The sequence below is a fragment of the Cajanus cajan genome, chromosome 1 (genome assembly GCF_000230855.2).
Source record: "Cajanus cajan strain Asha chromosome 1, NIPB_CcT2T_4, whole genome shotgun sequence".
NCBI classification, from domain to species: Eukaryota; Viridiplantae; Streptophyta; class Magnoliopsida; order Fabales; family Fabaceae; genus Cajanus; species Cajanus cajan.
The window spans coordinates 9513239-9534274 of record NC_138517.1 but is presented as its reverse complement, the minus strand read 5'-3'; the positions used below and the strand labels follow the sequence as shown (position 1 = coordinate 9534274).

At 30.4% G+C, this 21036-nt stretch overlaps 3 protein-coding genes across 9 annotated transcripts; all 3 read right to left on the bottom strand.

The window, feature by feature from the left end:
- Positions 1-535: 535 nt before the first annotated feature.
- LOC109797814 (uncharacterized) lies at positions 536-5033 on the bottom strand. Of its 2 annotated transcripts, none has more exons than XM_020357958.2 (7): positions 4875-5033; positions 3989-4050; positions 3060-3184; positions 2399-2544; positions 1301-1448; positions 1065-1224; positions 536-970 (listed from the first exon to the last, which is right to left on the bottom strand). In XM_020357958.2, the coding sequence occupies exons 2-7, from the start codon at positions 3999-4001 to the stop codon at positions 876-878; spliced, it is 687 nt and encodes a 228-aa protein (XP_020213547.2). In that variant the 5' UTR covers positions 4002-4050; positions 4875-5033; the 3' UTR covers positions 536-875. The 2 variants fall into 2 exon arrangements, with proteins under 2 accessions (XP_020213547.2, XP_020213546.2); XM_020357957.2 differs by having other exon boundaries at positions 3989-4046; positions 4875-5032.
- Positions 5034-8502: 3469 nt separating this feature from the next.
- On the bottom strand, positions 8503-11973 carry LOC109797125 (BolA-like family protein). Of its 6 annotated transcripts, none has more exons than XR_002239681.3 (4): positions 11500-11973; positions 10796-10903; positions 10076-10189; positions 8503-8699 (listed from the first exon to the last, which is right to left on the bottom strand). XR_002239681.3 is itself a non-coding variant. In XM_020357046.3 (2 exons), exon 1 carries the CDS (start codon positions 11858-11860, stop codon positions 11528-11530), a length of 333 nt encoding a protein of 110 aa, XP_020212635.1. In that variant the 5' UTR covers positions 11861-11972; the 3' UTR covers positions 8503-8699; positions 11500-11527. The 6 variants fall into 6 exon arrangements, 1 of the variants encoding a protein (XP_020212635.1); XR_003804027.2 differs by having other exon boundaries at positions 10076-10175; XR_014433790.1 differs by lacking the exon at positions 10076-10189.
- A 568-nt stretch (positions 11974-12541) lies between these two features.
- LOC109798142 (inactive protein RESTRICTED TEV MOVEMENT 2) lies at positions 12542-13702 on the bottom strand. The gene is made up of 2 exons (XM_020358376.3): positions 13491-13702; positions 12542-13151 (listed from the first exon to the last, which is right to left on the bottom strand). Exons 1-2 carry the CDS (start codon positions 13600-13602, stop codon positions 12808-12810), a joined length of 456 nt encoding a protein of 151 aa, XP_020213965.2. The 5' UTR covers positions 13603-13702; the 3' UTR covers positions 12542-12807.
- Positions 13703-21036: the final 7334 nt, after the last annotated feature.

The window sequence follows — 21036 nt, the reverse complement described above, 5'->3', positions numbered from 1 at the left end:
TTGATTAATAAAATTAAATATAATATTTAAATAGTTTAAACTTTAACTTTTAAACTATTATTTTCGAAGAAATTATTAGAGTAAATAAAAATTATCACTAACATGTTCTCTAAAATTATTTATAATTTTTAATAAACATTCACAAAAACCCTAAACACCCATAGATATAGAAAAGTTTACAAGTACATACCTAACATATATACACACAAATATACGAACAGATTTCTTTGAGATATTTATCCGACAGAACAAATATCCACATACACTCAATTCCTTTATTAATTAATCACTACTTTCCGAACAATACTTTACTTGATTCTATTATTTTAAAAGTGTCTCCAAATGAAGGGTAGACATGTTTACAGTAATTCAGTCCCGTAGAGAAAGAAAGATCTGTTTAGTGACATAGTCTTTTAACTAATTATTTTGGTATAAATTTTTCTCACATTGTAGAAGACATCAAACAAGGCATATTCATTTCTACGCAGCCCCTTATAAAACAATCAGGTGTTATAAATGCTATCAACATCCAACATTAATAAAACAAGACTATAACAAGAGTTCCCTTAACAAGAAAATGTCATGCTATATTCTTACAATCCAAGAACATAATCGAAAACAAGTTAATGTTGAATGTTGACACGATCATATCTCTAAGTTCTATGAATCATATAACACTAAGGTCCAAGTACATATTGGTTGTGACAAAATTGACAATGAGAAAACAAGACACTGATGCACACTCTTATTAGACAAAATACGGGACAGCACTCGTTAAATTTTGACAGGGTATGCCGAAGGGTCTTGTCCCAACTTCCAAGGTTGAAACAGTTTAATCCCGTAACTTAATCTGAATGGAACTGAACCAAAATTTTTCACATGAAATCATAATCATCCAGAGCATCATATCGATCAGCAGGAATAAAATCCTCATCAGGTTTATCCACATTAAGTTGCTTTTTCTTGCCACCTGCAGTCACAGCAAAAACCATGAACACATCAAGAGACAAAATAAACACAAATATGAATTCAACAAAGACTTCTTCAATCCAAGATCAAGTTACCTGTCTTCTTTTTGCCGGCATTGGCTTCTTTCTCTGCCTTTATCTTCTCATTTGCAATGGCAGTTACCGAGGAAGCAATGTCTTTGGCATCTGCCCCTTTTAGAGAAACCATTGATAATCTCATTACTGCCTTTAGCAAGCCCATATAATGATAACTTTTCTGCATTCGTCAAAAAGTAAATTAGGATGCCCTTTAGACAAACATTTAAGGAGTAAATCTAGAGTATTTAACTGACCTCAAAAGGACGAAGCTTGTGTGCAATAAGCTCTGCATACTCCACGAAATCACTTTCAGATTTTGGTATAAAAGTGTCGATGTTCTTCTCGTCTTTTCCCCCACCAAACAATTCCTTAGTGGACTTATAATCTGCTTCTTCAATTAATCTGTGATATAGAGTAAATTTATTAAGTGTATGTTTGAATACTAGTTTGAAACCACATTCAATGGAACAATGCACTTTCCAATGTAGAAAAAGTAAAAGCTTATGTGTAACTTTTTTTTCAACTACAATTGAATTGAACACAACTGATTCCCAAACACGCCATAAGACCTTATGTTGCTTTTATCGAAGTTAGCAATCTGCTTCTTGTAATGCTGTTGTCATTCAGAGACTAACAATCAAAACATTGTAATGGAAAATACAATTTTATCAATAAAATTACTTAAACATCAAATTTAATAGCATCAAAGAATAGAGAATGAATTTCATCACTCAAAAACACTTAACAAACCATAAATATGGAGTAGGCTTCTTGCAGTATTTTCTAATCATTTAAATCCAGAGGCTTTAGCAGAAGAAAGGAAGCCAAATTTCTATTACAGTTCAGTAAGTTTATATTCATAGTTCTGCTTCAAATTTTGCTTCGTTTATGCTTGATGGGTGACTTCATTAAGTTGTCTTAGATTGAGATCATTACTTACCCTAGCTAGTTAAAGCAAACCTTAGATAATAATATGTAAGTACCACCCGACAGTTAAAGCAAACATATATCATTGCACTTAAACAAAGTAGCACAAGTACAAGTCTGGCGTAGCCTAACAAAGAAAAATTGTACTAAAACACAGTATTGACATTTAAGATGACAGACAATTTTGTCATGCAAACAAAACCAAGTAGCCATTAAAAATAATACAAAAGCAACTTAACAAGGACTAAGATTCAGTTATGGCCTTGTTACAGTCTACCCTAGCTCATAATCATACTTACTAAAAAGCATATGCCTACACATGGTTAGGTGTAGAGTTTAATAACGTGACACCTCACACCTGTACCCATAACAAAAGATTATAAGAGAAACATAAGGATCACCAAATTAGATGGATAAAAGTATACCTTTGTTGGCGAAGTTTCTCAGCCACAGGATCCAATGGTTCTTCCTCCTTTACTGGTTCTACTGTCTTACCCTTCTTGTCAGTAGCTTTATCAGAAGATTTTTTAGAAGCTTTTTCAGTAGTTTTTACAACAGGTGCTGCAGGTGCCTGAGAATATTATGCAAAGTAACAAAAAAAAATTGGCAATTGATAACTAAAGAAAGACCATATTTATAAGAAATAAATCATTTCATTAAAGAAATCCTGAAATTCAATTTTAAATATACTAAAAAAGGTAATCATTGTTAAACAACTTGCATTAATTTTAGTTTTATACACCCCGTCCTTTCCTCTAAAAGATAATAGATAGATGAAACAAGCATAACAATAAACTGCAGATTTGAGTAAAAATAAATTATACTTGATAGTTACCGATAAATTATATAAAAATAATAATTAATAGCTATAGCAATTTTGATATTTTAGTAATCAACAAAATATAAAAGATTAATAACAGCAGAAGTTGCATTGGCATAGCAGTAGTCTAAAGGGTATGTTAATCAGCCAATAAGAGGTAATTGGATAGGAATGAAAAAGAACATCTTCAAAAATTACACACAAGTACCATTCATACACATAAATAAACAATTTTTTGCTGTTACATCATGTTTAATTGTTCATACCGGAGCAGGCTCGTCTTCATCCTCCCATGATTCCTTCACATCATTTTCATCCACATCTTCATCATCCCATTTACTTTTAACTTGATCTTTTACTGTAAGATTAAGTGGAGCAATTTGCTCATCCTCTACAATAAACATTTCGCAAATTAACACAAATACAGAGGACACTAGAAAAAACATAATATACAAGGTTACAAACATACATTGTGTTTGAAAAAAAATGATAATTAAATTGATATAGTTGGATAAATTTACAATTCACTAAACAATGGTTGAATATGAGCAATGTGATTTGGTTATGGTTTACATCATTCTTATTTAATTGACAACTTCATCTTTACTAGTTTACCCACTATAACTTCTCTAAGGGTAATATAACAAAATTGTTGAAGTAGTGAGCTTATTCAATCTTTAATGTTTCAAACATGAAAAAAGAAATATTAAAAACCAAGTCAAATCAATTTTTTTGTTTTAAATCAAACCCATTTTTAATTATTCCAAACATACTCATAATGAATCAAAATGTAATATAACTATGAATCAAATAACAATAGCACTTCTGAGAATCGAACAAATTCATTAGCAGGTAGCAACTACAAATATAGTTTTATCTAGTAATTTGTGATACATACAAATTTAATATCCTAACCCTCCATTTTGGTAAAGAAAAATAATCTTGAATAAACAATAAAAGGTGGTGAGACAAAAGAAAATATTAAAGATGGTGTCTGGACTCTGGAGGTAAAATAAACAAAAAAAACAAAGAGATATAGAAGATCAGTACAGATTGACTGTTGGAAAATAATGAAAGTAAAAACATACCATCATTAAAGAATTCACCCAACAAAAACAAGATTCCAGCAATTACATTAACATTAAAAAACTTATGTGCATGTACAAAAAAAACAAGTGTAGCAAGATCTCATTACCCCAATCATCCATTGCTGTCACTTCGTCAATAAAACAGAATAAAAGAATCCCCGTTAACTGACTACATGAAGAATAAAGCTAATCAGATATTTGAAATCAGATATTTGAACTGAATCAAAGAAAACTAGTAAATCCTCAACCACGTAGGGTTGGAAAAGGAGTGTCACAGACTGAACCAGTAGATCTGCAGAGACACATCAAAATCAAAAAGAGACAACTACCAACAGCCATTATATTAGTCTACCAAAATCAAAATCTCGTGATATAATACAAATGCCAACAAGACATTCTCTACATGAAAACACCCAGAGGTACACAAAAATTAATCAAAACTAATCCAAGCAACAGTCGCAAGGTTTTCAAAGATTCTAAAACGAGGTTCCAAGGCTCCAAAAGAAACCAATTAGTCCCAGAACAAAAAATTGTCAAGACAACAAGATTTAATAAGATTCAAAAAACCTCTTTCATTCAATACAGAATCTTCAAATCCTCATACGATACATGCAATAAACAAAAACACGCACTTTCAAATGATAACACACACCCACTTAAAAAAAAAAAAAAAAAAAAAAAAAAAAAAAAAAGAGTTCAACCCGTCAACAAATAATGGAAATTTTAATACCGAAGTTTAATCAAACCTAAACACGCAAACATTACACCTAAACACAAAGGCCGAAAAAGAACAAATTTTTCAGAGGGGGTTAGAAACAAAGAGGGTTCAAGAAATGGAAATTGACCGAAAAACCCTGATTTCAGCCCCAAAGCATCCGATCCATGTAGATGATTTTCCGGGAAAATACAAAGAAAAAAATATATATTCCGAGAAAAACTATATCGATAGATGATAGAGTGTTCCATAGAGGATTGAAGAAGAGGGTGCAGCACCTGGTGAACAACGACGGCAAAAGTGTCGATCAGAATTAAGCGTTGGAGCGGTGAAAAGTGAGGTTTGGATTTGAGAAATTAGGGCACAAAGGATTTGGTTTGTGGGTTTGGTTCCGTTGGGGAATATAAACTGCCGTCAAAATAAAAACTTTAGGAATGGGAAGGGTTTTGTCATTTTTCATTTTATATTGCTATACTATCATCTTAACATACATAATTCACGAGATAAAATTTATTTTATCTATACTATTTTATTAATAAAAAAATTATTTTCGTGTTCATTTTTTAAATATTTTTATTTTTATATTTTCAATAATTACTTATTATTATATAATTTTTATTATTTTTTAAAATAATTCACGAAGACATGAAATATCTTTTATATGTTAGTATAATTAAAATAAAAAGTTATTGTGTATAAAATATATTGTAATTAATTTTTTAATAAATAAATATTTTTAAAGATAAAATTTATATTTTAGATTTAAGACAAATTTTCATTTTTATGTGATCGACACTTATGGAATTCTATCACCATTCGAGGAGGGGATAAATAAAGATTAAGCAATTTGGAAATGTGATACACCTTCCAAAGTTATTGGTTTTGTATGAAAAACAACAATGTTGAATAGTGTCCTTGTAAGAGACAATTTATGCAGGAGAGGAATACTTGTGCAAAGGGATCAAGTGATATGCTCCATGTGCCACATATTAACAGACACTGTCTCACACATCCTTTTTACTTGTCCATTCGCATATGTCATTTGGAGGAATATTTATGGATGGTTCGGAATTTACACAGTGTTGCTGAAAAATCTTGTGCAACATTTCTGATGCATGAAAGGATGTGGGGATGGAAAACTTATGGAAAAAGCATGGTTTCCCATTTTGGTTAGCATGTATATGATTAATTTGGCTACATAGCAATGAGATCATTTTTGGAGAAGGGCAACCAAGTGTTGCAAGGATTGTGGAAGGGATTAAGTAGAAATCATGGTCCTAGTTAAAAGGTTAGCCGAAAAGACTTCACGATCTCGTTTAATGATTGAAATGTCAATCATATCTCGAGATTTAAGAGAATGCAATAAGGTATTGATTAGTTATAATTTATGCAGATATTTTGTATAAAAAAAATATGTTCATATTTTAAATATAGCGAGAGATTCGTTTATTTTATGAACAAATTCATTTATATTTATTTCGTTCAATAATTCACGTTTTACATTAAATTTCAGAAAGAAGTCTACCTAAACTTATTCCGTTCAATAATTCATATTTTATATCAAATTTTAACAGTCTAATCATTGAATTTAAGATTCTTAATATATAGATCAAATTTGTAAATTTTTAAAAAATTTGAAAATTATTTAATAATTTTTAAATGTCTCAAATAATGCATATTTAAAGGTAAGAAGACAACTTATATAAAAGATAAGTTGGATCCAAATTTTATATATGTGACTACAAAATCAATTTTAAACCCATTTAAAAATTAATGCACAATAATATACATTTTTTTATTTTGCTATTATAGTTTAAAATTTTATTATAATTTAAAATTTAATTAAATGTTTTATTTATTCAATTTCTGTTTAAATTTTTTAATATTTTTAATTACTATTTATTCACATTTAATAGGATTAAAACAATTATGTTACTATGTTTTAATGGCATTGATTTGGTGGAATATTTCAGTTGATTTCAGCACGTTACTCATCAGTTTAGCAATTTTGACGCATAGTGGTAGTTATCTTTCACACTTGCAGCAACATGTTTACACTTTATAAATAGTTATGCATGAGGAAGAATACATAGACAATATAAGTAAAAATCCTAAAATTATTTTTATTATTACTAGAAGGGATGAGGCACTCTGTGCTTCTAATAATTAGACACAAATAAATATTAAAAGTTGTGGATAGTTATTCAGAAAGAATATAAATTATTTGTTTATTTTTTTAAATCAAAGGGGTATAATGTAAAAAAATAAAAATAAAGGTGGCTATCAAATAATTATACATAGACAAATATTAGAAATTTTAGAAGATATAAGATTTTTCTTTTTTACATTCAAGGTATAATAGTAATAAGTAACGTAAAATTATTTATACAATTGTATTATTTATCTAGTAGGGCCGAGGCACTTCGTATTGGATAAATCATGCAAAGGGGATATGTTTATACAAATCGAAAGGAACAAAAATAGTTCGTGCATATTTGTTCCTCCATTCTTTTCTATCAGATATGTTTTCTTGTAAAATTATTTATACAATTGTATTATTTATCTAGTAGGGAAAATGCACTACGTACCTACATTATATTAAAAGAAAAAATAAAAAAATGAAAAAAATGAAAAGTTACTCAAAAAGATAATTATTAAAAATAAACAAAGGATAAAATTTCCCATATAAATTTATTAGTTTGAAGTTTTTTAATTTGATTAAAAATATTTTTATAATAAAAGGGTATAATTATCAAAAAAAAGTGAAGACAAGGTAGTTACTGAAAAAGATATCCCCTTTATATATTAGTATTATAAGTATTATATATATATATATTAGTATAGGTAGATTATATATTTTGGAGTGATATTTTTTTCTTTCAAAAATTCTTTTAAGAGGAGCGCATTACCATCGATGAGAGAATTGTAAGTTAGGATGTCAGGAACAATACATTTGCAATGCATTTGTCTGTTTGTACGAGTCATTTTAGAAATTCAAGTAATTTTAAATTTTTAAAATTTGACTTACTTTCAATTAAATTTTTTTTACTTCCCCTTTCAGTTTCATTAAAATGTTTTATCAAACACCCTATAAAGAAATTCATTGCTTCATCTGCCATTTTAATCTTACATAATCCATTAATCATGACAGTATAGCTGCGAACATCAGGAGTCACTCCTCTGTTAGCCATAGTGTTGAAAATATCTCTGGCCTCGCTGACTTCATTAACAAGGCAGCACCCGTCCAGTTTTCACCATCACAGCCAACATATCTTTTGCTTCTTTCACCTTTCCTTCCTTACATAATCCATCAACTAATACGTTAAAGGTATAATTAGTTGGATTGATATGTTTCAATACCATATCCTTAAATAAATCAAATGCTTCTTTCAATTGTCCCATGATGCAAAAGCCATATATTAGACTGTTGTAAGTGACAACATCAGGAGAAATTCTATTGACAACCATCTCAGAATATTATATCTGCTATATTTCATTGTGCTGTTGAGTTTTCTTATCCTCTGATCCCGACCCTTAATGCGGAAAGTATGCTTTTTTCCAAATTCTGTTACAGAGAAATCGGATTCCAAGCATTATTTTTCAGAATTTGATGATTATATTTTAACAAATATTCTACTATACTAGCTCGTGTTTTTCTTAATTTGAAAAGAAATCAACTTGGCAGTTACTTTTAACCAATCGTAAAAAATCCCAATTGAACACTAACCGTGTTTGAATTTTAATTTGACCAACCCAATTGGATTATATTTTGAATAGAATTTGGAATTTCAAAGTTCAAACCATAGTTTGATTAGAAATAGTTACTTCTACAGGTGAAAGCATGATATCCAAAATTTAATCCAAATATGCTGCTCTTGTGGCTTTGAGAAAGATAGAGCGTAAAAATGCAAAATCAAGGTAGAAATTTATATTATTATAATTATAATAATTGTTATCTATCCCATTATTCAATCACTTCCACTAAAATTCCGAACAACGACATAAAATTTCCCTATTCAACATTTATATGAGGGTTGCCATCATCTTTTATACTTTTATGCTTCATATCCACTGAGGCATCCTCCCAGCAAAATTGAATGAAACTGAAAGGGGAAGTAAAATAAAAGTCAGCATGCAATAGCAGTTCAAAATAAATCGATGAGAATAATAATTACAAGATTCAAAGCAAAAACTAGGCAGGGTCATGCAGCAATTTAACCAAGTAATTGTAGGAAGAAAACAAAACACAACTCAAAATGTATTAGCCTAAAACATCCACACAAGAACGTTTAAGAAATAGTTGATTGACATCTTCCATCCTCCAATTGGCCATATTGCTCTCACTGTTCCTGATGTCTCTTTACATATTTATTGTGTGTAAGAGAGAGAAAGAGAGAAGAAATACAGAACAATCTCTGACACCAGTTCTTTTGGAAAAAATGGCGACACAAAATCAAGAACTTAGACAGAAGCCCCTCAGATTTACCTTCTTCAACATATAATAAGAAAAACTAATAAATCTTCAGAAATTGGAACGATGGAATTAGAAGTTTTATGGCATCAGGTTAATTCATCATAGGAGCTTTAGTAAGACACTCATACCCTAACAAGAAGCACAAGACATTCATGGAAGCAAGCTTGTCAAACTGGAAAATCTATGTAAACTCCTGGAGCTTCAGAGGTTTACATAGACTCGATGTGTAAACTCATAATAAATGATATTAAATAACCTATAATTTACATTTATGCATACATATAATACTCTTTTTTGGTTCATTATCAAGAAGTATTTTCCATTAACCATGGAGACAATATCCTTTAGGAACTTGACAGATACCAAATATGTGAACATTTCCTCCCAATTTGAGTTTTTTTGCAATTGCAAGAACCAGGATTCAAATCCCAACCCTTAATAAACCACAGACCATAGACCCACCAATATCAGACATTATGTAACCCTTAAGTAAATGGACCAAAAGATACCAAATTTATAGTTACATTAGTGTTAAGTGGACCAAAAAGTGAATGACTTGATCACTAAGTCAACCAAAACAACTACCGTTTACCCCCTAGCCCATGAAACTCATCATGTTAGAGTGAAGCCATCCTTGTATCAAAAAATATAAATGGTAATTCATTATGAGAAGCTTTTCACATTGGCCAGTGCTGGGATGCACCTTTGACATTTCAAACTAATGAAACTATTGACAAAATTAAATCCAGACATGCAAGATTTTTTCAGTAAAAAAAAATGTAGTCTGGCATCATTATTAATGTATGCACATCTAAATGCAAGGCTTAATTAAATAACTGTCAAAACTGGAGATTAAGAAACTTGTCAATTAGACACCAGAAAGCTTTGCAATAAGATAACTGAATTTGTAACATACTTGCATCCTATAAGAAGTATACAAGCATATTAAATAAGTAGGATGAAAGTAAAAATCATTTTTATTACAAATAATTGTAAACATCTTACATTCTATGGATCACTCAGCCACAATGATTAAGGTTCCATTCATAGAGCAAAGCAAAAGCCAAGTAGATCTCTGAAGGTGGCACCTTGTGCTGCTTTAGTCCTAGAAGTTTTCACCTATGCAAATTAGTCCATTTAAGGGTTAACTTGTTCACAAATTGACAACTTAACAGGGTAGCCTTCTTAGCCACTTGACACATTTAAGATAATTTCTCCTATAAATATGCACTTTCAAGGATTGAAACACCACAAGACATAACAGATAGCAAGGTTTTAAGTTGTGGTCGTGGTGGTAGTTTTGCGATCCTTGATATTGAGCCTGGTTAAATACAAGCTAAAAACGCTTTGAGAATTTTTCTATTGGAAATAAAGAGTATTTTTTAATAGAGAAATTCTCAAAAACGCCTCTAAGCTTATATCCAAATAAGCTCATTGTAAAGGAAATTGCTGACAAATGTGGTCAATGTGGTCTCAATTGTTGTCACAAAAACCCCAGCCCAAAAATCTTGACATTGCGATTGAAATCCCAGTTGCCATTTCTTAAAACCAGTGAATGAAGTAAACTAAGGCATATTAATAAATTTCAATCAAAAGCTAGGATGTAAGTGTTACTGAATACTGATAACATAAAATTGCAGTCGAAGCCACAATTGTCGCAATCCTTGATATTGCAAAAAATTGCAAACAAACACAACAAAAGTTGCAATGCAAAGACCCAAAAACCTTGAAGTCGCAGTCAAGGTGATGTGAGCATAATTACAGCCGTATCAGCTACATTGTTCACAATCTCCCACACCATAAAGGATCCCAACAAATCCGATATACCCAAAACTGCAATTACAATTTTAAACATTAACTGCAGTCACAATTGCAGTCGCAAACATTCTTTAAAAGCTTTCTCATAACTAAACCTCGGTTTGTTCTACTTAGATTCTTACTTATTTCCAATGTCCAAAAAACCAACAGAAAATGAATAATGGCTTCTCCACAAGCACTTCTTGGGTGAGTTAAAATTAGCTTATATATAAACTAATTTGTAGAATCCCTCTTATTAGCTTCTCTATAATCTTAGATTATAACTTTTACATAAATTAGTTTTAACTAATTAAAAAACTTATTTTAATTTTCTTTATATATTTTTTTTCTCACTTAGAAATACATATGAAGAAGTTTATCCAAACTAGCGTTCACAAATGCATAAATTCAATTCATTCTACCTTCTCATATTCTTCTCTTACAAGTGTGTTTAAGAGCGCACAACTCAAACGTAAATGAAATAAACTGAATTCATTTGAAGAAGCTGTATTCTACAGATACAAAAGTGTTTACAAAAAAAAAAAATGTTCACCCAAACAGCACAGTTCCAGCATTCAAAAACAAAAAAGGCACCACAGAAGAAAGCGAGGACCGAAGCTTCGGACACTCACAGAGCAAAAGCTTGGAACTTTGGCAGCGTCAGTCGGCGGGGTTGGGGTTGGGGTTGGGGTTGGTTTCGCGGGGCGTCTTGGCGACGATGGAGAGGGCGTGCAAACCGGACTGAAGCTCGTCGGCGAGGAGGTCGTAGACGATGCGGTGTCGTTTGACGAGGCTCTGGCCCTCGAACTTGGGGGACACGATCTTCACGTTGAAGTGGGTTTCCATGTCGGAGCTTCCCCTCACGGCGGCGTGGCCCGCGTGCTGGTGCGACACGTCGTCCACCTCCAGAACGGTGGCTTCCAGCGCCGATTGCAGCTTCGACCTTATCCTGCTCGCCCTCGATAGCACCGCCGCCGCTCCCCGCGAACTCATCGGAATCGCCTCCTCAGGTTAGGGTTTTGCGAATCCAGAAAATTGAAATACTGCGATTTTTTTTTTTTATTATTATTTTATTGTAGTTCTCGAAATTTATATGAATCTACTCATCTAGTGATTTTGATCGAGGCAAGCGTATATTTGATTTTGAATTTTTGTAGCGTAAAATGCAATGAATTTTAAATTAAGATTAAATTATATTTTTATTTTCCGTATGATGTTTAATTTGTAATTTTGGTGTCTTCATTATCAGGTTTAAATTATAAAATTTAGTCTGTAATTTTTGAATTTTTATGATGAATTTTTTTTGTAATTTTAATTTTGTAATTTTTTTAATTTTAATTCAATTATTTAATATTTGTTCATTAATTATTAAAATTATAATATTAATTACATTAGAATAATGATATAATAATTAATATTTAATAATAATATTTAGATTAAAGGGTATATATGTAAAATTATTTGAGCTAGTTATTATAATATTGATTTTATTTTTTTTTAAAGCTCCAAACTTTTACATTTAGTGACATTGTGAAATAGCACAGCCAATTACTAACCCTTTAAAAGTGGTTTTTTTTTATATATAAATTATGTATTAGAATCGAATTTGTTACTAAAAAGTTAACACTAACTTCAACACTTTTCTTACACAATCAATGAGAAAAAGGCAGCATGTTCCAAATTATAGGGTTTTCACTAAATTGACCAAATCCTTGTAGTTGTTTTATATGTGAAAATTACGACCCACTCTTTATTATTCTTCAAAGGCATGTTACAAGAAAACATAAAATATGAACAACACCTTACTCACTTTCTCATTGCCACACAAACCATTCAGCAAGCAATCCTATGCATTATAGCACATAGATCCTGATTTTGGCCCCTTTGATTTTCATTTTTGGGGGTCCTACTTAACTTAATAATGCATCACATTCACAACATCAACCTTGTGTTTCTTTACCACTTACTAGTCGAACTATGTAACTCCCAAGAGCCACAAGGACCACCATTCCAATTGCAAGTTTAATGGCTGCTATTCTCCTTTTTCTTGTTTCTACCCCGCAAATGAAATGCTTCTCCATGACTATTTCTTTAGGCATTGCAATGAAAAGAACCCCATGAGCAAACTTTGCACGGATTGAGTTCATAGCACACCCTTTTGAGATCCTAATCTCTTTGTGGAAACGGCTCCATTTGTTATTGGATGCATCTATAGGCCTTTCTCCGTAAATTCTTAGGACCCCCCAGTCCTCTGCTTGAACCTTAAGTTGCTCCTTCTTGAAACCTATAACACAAAAGATCATTACATATATATACCATTAGAATAATTATAAAAAATATATATATTCATATCATTATTATGTATATTATTATGCTTGTCTTTCCATTTTTATTGATCGTTTGCAACTTCAATACTACTTTTCAATTTGGGTCGATTATAAAATTCTCAAACTCCTTAGTCCTTAAAATATAAAGGTGTAAAGTTCGGAGACAAGCTTGATATAGAACCTCTTAATGTAAAATTGTTTATTAATCACAGAGCACCATTGATATTACTTCTAAATTGAAATAGCTAGTATAAAAATCAATAAATTGATCACATATAATAAGGAAATTTCAATACCCTTCAAACTAATTTCAAGAGTGGCTTGTCCTTCCTTTGTAAGCCATTTGCAATAAGGCTCAAAATCCTCATACAAGCGATTGCTGGTAGGTTCAGCAGCATTGGTCTCCATTGCAAGTGAATAGTGGCTTCTCTTCTATCTCCCTTTATTTGAGATTTTTGTTTTTCTATTGCTAGAAGTTGTGGAAATCAAATGGATTGAATGAATAAAATTGTGGTTGAATCTCTTTTTATACAACACAAGGCTACGTGGCAAGAGTTGGTGTGGGGTTTCCTCAGTTTCATTAATTTTCCTTTTGGTTGAGAGAATAATTCCTTTTTTTCTTGAGTAGGTCTTGTATAGGATGTTGCTTGCTTCAATCATAGTATTGCATGGTGAGAATCGGGTGTGTAAACTGTAAATGAAGGAAACCTATCTTATATTCTTTTTCTTTTCTTGGCATGCTTTTGATCCTTTTACTGTAACTTAAGAATTTGATATTTCAGTTTAGTTCTAAAAATCATTCAATTAATATATAATCAACTTTGGGGGAAAAAATCATTTGTTTACAATAAAGGTTTTTTTTTAAGAAAATTAATGTCATCAGAAAAAGTGTGAAAGTAATAAATTAATGTAGAGTTGTTAGGTAACATTTCTTACGTGACAACACAATCTTATATAATATATAGTAGATTTAATATGATTTAACAGTGTAGTTTTTTTCTCCGTCATCACAAAACACTTTTTTTTAATATATTTAATTATTCATCAAATAAATATCTTTAAACATATAAAATTATTTATTAGTCTCCAACAATCTTGCACTTGCAATTTAAAGTAAAAGAATGTGTTTACTCAAGTCCTGGTGAGGAAGTTTGTAAAAATGGTGTATTTTTAACATATTTTTTTATTCTTGTTTGTTTTTCTAAGTTTTTTGTGTGCTCAATTGATAATATATATAAAAAATATATTTAGCTCGATTTATAGTAGAGAAAACTTATTATCATCTAGACATATCGATTGTTTTATCCCTAAAGTTAAATAACTCCAAAATGAATTACTTACAAAAAAGTATTGTACAAGAAAAAAAATAATTAACTATGAAAAATGTATAGCTCTTTTAAATGAATGCATCCATAATGATTAAAAATTCCTCATTATTATATATAAATAAGAATAATTTCTTTTTATGATGATATTTTTAGGAGTCATTCATTAAGTGTAATATTTTAAATTGTTTTTCTTCGATAAGAATGTTTTAATGATTTTTCTTAACTTCCTTAATCTCTTATCTATTTTATTCTATCATTTTTTATTTTTAAATTAAATTTTAATATTTACTTAAAAATTATCAATAGCTTGCAAATAATCTTGAATATCACGATATAAATTATTTAACATGAACATAAAATATAATTTATATAATAAAATATTTATTTAGCATAAGTTTTAATTATAATGTAATTTATTTATTAAAACTTATTTATTTATTATAAATTTAAATTATATAAAATAAAAATATATTCTTGCATTATGAATGTTAAAATATTAGTTTAAAATTAGTGTATTATCTTAATTTGATAAAATGTATTAATTATGATTTTTTTTAGCAAGTATGCACTTTAATTAACTATGAGAAAAATAAGTATAATTAGGATATAGAAATAATTTATAGCATGCAATATTGTCAATCTCAAGAGTTTAGGTAATCTCGTGGAGGCTTCATAAACTCTTAAGAGATTACTCAATAAAAGAATTATAAAAATAATTAAAAATAACATAATAATTGAACATTTTAACTCCATATTAAAGAGTAAAATAACAAACTCGCGAAGAAGTAGACTTTTGAAGCTGCACGACTTGCAGAGGAGAAGATAGGCTCACGGAGGAGAATGGTGGTTCGTGCACAAAGGAGAAGATGATTCACGCAGAAGAGAGTGGTCGTTCTCGGAGGAAAGTGGTCGTTCGCTATGGAGAACGACGGAGGTGAAGTGGTTTGCGCCTTCACCGGAGGAGAACGCACGGGTCGCATGACAGTTTGCCTTTGTCGGGGAGAAGACAGCGTCACGGCAGAGCCGTGAAGGAGATCTTTGCTAATAGGGGAGAGTGAAATGAAAGTCTCATTTCAACCCTAACCCAAAACAAACATTTGTGGAGAACAAAAAAAATGTGATCTCTTAAACTTGGGATTGATCTCGCAAGATTACACGAGATCACCGAGATTACTCAAAAACGAGTTTACTCTCGAGTTATACAGGTCAACTGACATAATCTCGTAAACTCGTACGAGTTTATGAGTTATCACTAGAGATTGACAACCATGATAACATGTACTTTAATTGGTTAGATATAAGATCTATGCGTATTAATTAGGGGGAAAAAAGCAATATAAGAGTAGTTATATATATATATATATATATATATATATATATATATATATATATATATATATAAATTGGACAAATTTATTGTTATAAACTAAATTAGTTATTTTTCTTAATCTTGATAAAATAAGTAATTGGGTCTTAGAGCATCTTCAATATTAGTAATTTATTAAGGTTCTTATTTCATTTTAAATGAGATATATCATGTACATTATTCTTAAGCAACTCATATTACATTACATATTTTGTTTCAATGGTGGATTTTATAAGCAACCCACAATTCTATAAGTTTTTTATTTACACTTCACTTTTTTGTCAAGTTAAAAAATTGATGTAATTATTATAATTAAACATTAATTTAATAGATATAATAAATAATATTTTAACATATAAAAATTAATAATAAAATTTACACAATTCATTAAATGAGTATAAAAAATATTAAATATTAAAAACAAAGAAATTACATAACCAAGAAAAATATATAACACTAGTTTTTAATTTGTGAGTGATGAAAGGTTGATGATACATAGATGCTTTTTTTATATTTGTAGGAGTAATTTGTATTCTTTATTGTTCATTGAAAGAGTAAAGCTAAAAAAATATTATTTTTTAATTTATAATTAACATTATTTATTTAAGAGTATTTATTTATTTTTAAACAATTTCTTGTATCAAATTATCATATTTCAACGAAAGTTACTAATAAGCACAAATGTTTATTAATAAGATATATTATAAACACTCTCCATTAGAAATGCTTTTGTATATAAGAATAAATGTAATATATAAACAAAAATTATGTTTTTGTGTGCTATACCACTGTAACTGATTTTAATTGCCCTTGTTATTTTGATCTATATAAATCATGGGGTTGCTTGCATTAATTCTCGTTTTGCAAGTCAGGTGCGTTTAACTTCTAATGAAGGAAAACTCTGTTTTTATTTTTTCCCCATCTTCATTTGGTTTTCTTTTCTTGGCAGACTTTTGATTCCTTTTTCCACAACTTGAGAATTTATGATTTTTGTTTACTAAAATACTTGCAACTTACAACAAGCTTGTGAGTTGTGAACTGTTTTTTTTTTTTTTTTCAGAGAATTAAAAGGCAAAAAGTAAGGTTTTGCACTAAAGTCCTGCTAAATTTATTTTTCAAACAAATATACATTACTCAACAATCAATTTCTCATCTAAAATATACTGAAGTTTGAAAATTGTTTCCAGAACAGATGTTTTTAAAACCAGAAAAACAAAAACAGGTATTTAGGAGACAAACTTCTAGAAAACAACAATATGCTCAAGGGACAAATAAATCTTAAAAAATGTGAAACTGTTTTTGAAATTAGTAAACAAACGAAGTCCTTAGGTCAGTCAATACTTTTTTACATCATCTTAAACATTTTTGCTTTTGCAGGTTTACCTTTTTCCTTCTTATTGCTAGGATTATCAAGCTGCTGGTTATAATAAATAACTTGGTTTGGAAGGAGAAGGACTCAAACCAGTTAAATTTGTGATTGTATTCCTTATATTTTATCATACTAGTATATCAGCTGCCTACAGCACTTGAGAAAGTGAATTTTTTCTATACTTGTTTATTCATAAGGATTGTCTTAGGATGGCATGCTAGCTGTTTGTTTTGAGATTTATGAGAATATGATATATGTGATTAACTCATATTAATATCATAAACAAGAAATTCATCCTGTTTCTTGGTAAATTGGGAGATACATGTTAGGGGTGCCAAAACGGGCCAGCCTGCCCCGTTTTGATCCGCCCCGTCAATGGCCCGCCAAAAACGGGCCGGGCCGAGCTGGCCCGCCAAGGAAAACGGGCTGAAAATGCTGGCCCGCCCCGCCTAAGGATAGGTTGGCGGGCTGGCCCGTATACCCAAAAAATATTTTGTAAAAAATGGAAAAAAAAAATATTTTTTATTTTAAATAAAAAAAATGGAAAAAAAATTATAAAAAAAGGAATCATTGCTTGTTACCATAAGTACAAGGAGGCACACATAACATAAGCACTTGTGCAGTGGCCCGCATTCTACAGTTAATTTTATGCATTCACCAACATGTACCAATATTAATTTCAGTTACTTAAGAAAAATGTTAAAAATGACAACTAGTGAATTGATTTAGATTTTGGCTGTGGCTGGAAATGGGTTCTATTGGGCCTAATTTTTTTTTATTAAGCCTATTATTTATACTAACTCAATCACTAAATCAATAAATTACCTATGCGGACTTGGCGGGTTGGGACGGGCCAGCCCGCTATTTGACCCGCCGGGCTGAAATGCTAGGCCCGACCCGCTAATTTTTGGCGGGCCAGCGAGCCGGCCCGCGAGCTACGGCCCATTTTGCCATCCCTAATACATGTGCTATGCTAAAGGCTGGATGGCAGCTGCATAAAGTGCTTTGAGTGTATGGTAAATAGTGTTATTGTTTCACTTTTGTGCCTTGTTGTCATATGTAATTTTGTTCTTTCCCAAACATAATATTAAAGACTAAATACTCAATTGCAGAATATTATGCTAGGTAGATAACCCTGTTGCCCTTATAAGTCAGGTTTTAGCTTCTTTTTTCTTTTTTCTTTTTTCTTATTAGTTTCTTTAAATTTCTAAGCTTTAATAAAACATATTGTTCAGGCCAGATTTTAATTGATTCCTATTTCAGTGCTTTGTAATGAGGACTAATGTTAAATAGTTATTGCATATATATTTTATTGTTTTAATTGATATGATAAATTAGTGAGGTTACTAACGAAGTGACAAGGGACTCACTCTTTAAAAGAATATATAACATTAGATAAAATTCGAACAATAAAAACTAAAATTTAAACCTCTTATCAAAATTGTTCTTATGGAAAGTTTATATATAGAGACTGCCTGGTGTGTTGTGTGTGAGGAAGAGTTAGAAAATTGTTGCTATATGGTTCATTAATATTAAATAATTTAATATTATTAATTTATTAATATTGCACTTAAGTTCTTACAATCTTTTCAAAAGGGAAAAAAATTTCTTACGATCTATTAACTACTTTTAAAATTTTTATCTTATCTTTTTTATTCAAATCTTGTTTTTCTCTTTTTGAGTCCATACAAAAATTAAAATTTTTTTCATCACTAGTTATTTTTAAAATAACTGTTTATTTTTAATTTTATTTATAATATTAATCAAAATATAAATTTCTAAAATAGAGTTAATTTCTTGTATTTTAATTAAATAACATAAAATAAATATATTAATATCGGGACTTGTACTCGTACATATATGGGTATAGATATTTTTATTATAATTTTAATTATAAATTATAGAAGAATTTTTTATATATTTAATAAATTATAAATTTATCATGTATTTTATTATTATACTATATATATATATATATAAAATAAATAAGAATTTACACTCTTCGGTTAATACATATACTCATCAGTCCTATAAATTAGTTATTTTTTAAAACTTTTATTCATACACTTTGTTTTTTGTGTGTCTTCGCTATTTTACTTTGGTGTAGTTAGCACCATGCTCGCCAATAAAGAAACAAGAAGGATTTCAAAAAAAGACCCAACTATTCAAGTAAAAATAATAAAAGGGACATTCAATTTCTGAAGTATATTTCACACGAAGTCAAAGAATGAAAGATTAATATCACGCTCCTCAAAAAAGGTCTTAGACATGCATGTCTGGAAGGTTTGCCCAATGCAACAATTAAGAGCAACTTCAATGGAGTCTCGATTTCCTACTATTGGAGGATTCTGACGTGGCAACATGAGTTGTTTGAAGAAGAGAGAGAGTTGCTTCTTCAAGCAACCGTTCCTTACCAGATTTCAAGCAAATCTTATTGAACATATTTGGAAACGTTCAGAAATAATAATGAAAATTAATTTCGTACAATGTCTATGTATTTATTATTATTTTATTTTATTTTTAATATCTACTTATTGTGTATTTTTTTTCTCGTAATTTATTTTCTTTCATTGTAGTGCAATTATCCTTTTTAATAAAAATTTAAAATTGGTTCATAAATGATTAGAAAAAAATTCTAAAAGTTGAATTTCTTAAAGTTTCTTACCATTAGAGTAAATTTGTGTTTGAGTTGCTTAATACTGACATGACACACTCGGGACCACTTTTTTCATTTTTCAATGCATGAAGCAACTCAAATGAGTTGCTTCCATTGGAGATGCCCTAAGAGCACATTCTTGTTCGCCAAACATGGTTACGCAAAATCTAAATAATTGCGATTAAAGTAGGTAATTAGGGAAATTGATTCCATTTTTTAGTAAACTATAGACTTAGCAATATGGAAGAAAAAATTGGTAAGTTCTAAATTCACCTCTAACCCATGTATATCCAAGAAAGAGGTCAAGTTAGAAGTAAGGTATTTTTTCACCTATGTAGTCATTTTACGTTGTGTGTGAACTTTGTGTCCTCAAAAAGCATCACTTATAATCTAGCTACCCCTAACTTCCTTTTCTTGGGAGGGTTCCAGAGTTAATCTCCATTACATCATCTCTACTATCAATTGTTAAGACACCATCAAAGAAAGTCCCCAAATCACCATTGGAGAAAAAATGTTGGAACTTTACCTAATTACATGGACCTTCGACTCTAATATTAATCCAAGGATTGTATCAAACAACCCCCTAACTTTTGGGGTAAATTCATTAAGGAAAGTGGTGTGGAAAAATGGAGATGAAAACTATAAGAAGGAATGTTAAACTTGAAGTCTTTGAAGGAATGTTAATGGTGGAACAAACACCGTAGTAAAGGCAAGAAAAAAAAAGGAAACAAGGAAAGAGAAAGATAGATGAAGTTGAAAAAGAGGCAACAAAATAGGAAACATGAGAAAAAGCTTTTATCTATAAAAAAAATGCACCTATAATATATGACACATTAATATACATTAGGATGTCACACATTGTAAGTGTAACGTAGTAAAAAAAAATCAGTAGCTAGAACGGGCCGTTCCAAACTACTGATTTGGCCTTTCAAAAATGAAGGAGAACGGGCCGTTCAGGAAGGAGAACGGGCCGTTCCGGAGGGAGAACGGGACATTCCGGATGAATCCCGGAACGGGCCGTTCTGATTTCAGAACGGGCCGTTCTGGACGTAGTTTTTGTGCGTGATTTGGGAGTTCGGAATGGGCCGTTCCGAACTCGGTACGGGCCGTTCTGGGCCAATCC

Coding starts and splice junctions, on each gene's coding strand:
- LOC109797814 (XM_020357958.2), bottom strand. Junction 2,545..3,059: donor ATGAAGACGAGCCTGCTCCG/GTATGAACAATT, acceptor TAATATTCTCAG/GCACCTGCAGCACCTGTTGT. Junction 1,225..1,300: donor ACAAGCTTCGTCCTTTTGAG/GTCAGTTAAATA, acceptor TGACGAATGCAG/AAAAGTTATCATTATATGGG.
- LOC109797125 (XM_020357046.3), bottom strand. CDS start 11,860: ATGAGTTCGCGGGGAGCGGCGGCGGTGCTATCGAGGGCGAGCAGGATA.
- LOC109798142 (XM_020358376.3), bottom strand. CDS start 13,602: ATGGAGACCAATGCTGCTGAACCTACCAGCAATCGCTTGTATGAGGAT. Junction 13,152..13,490: donor TCTTGAAATTAGTTTGAAGG/GTATTGAAATTT, acceptor TTTGTGTTATAG/GTTTCAAGAAGGAGCAACTT.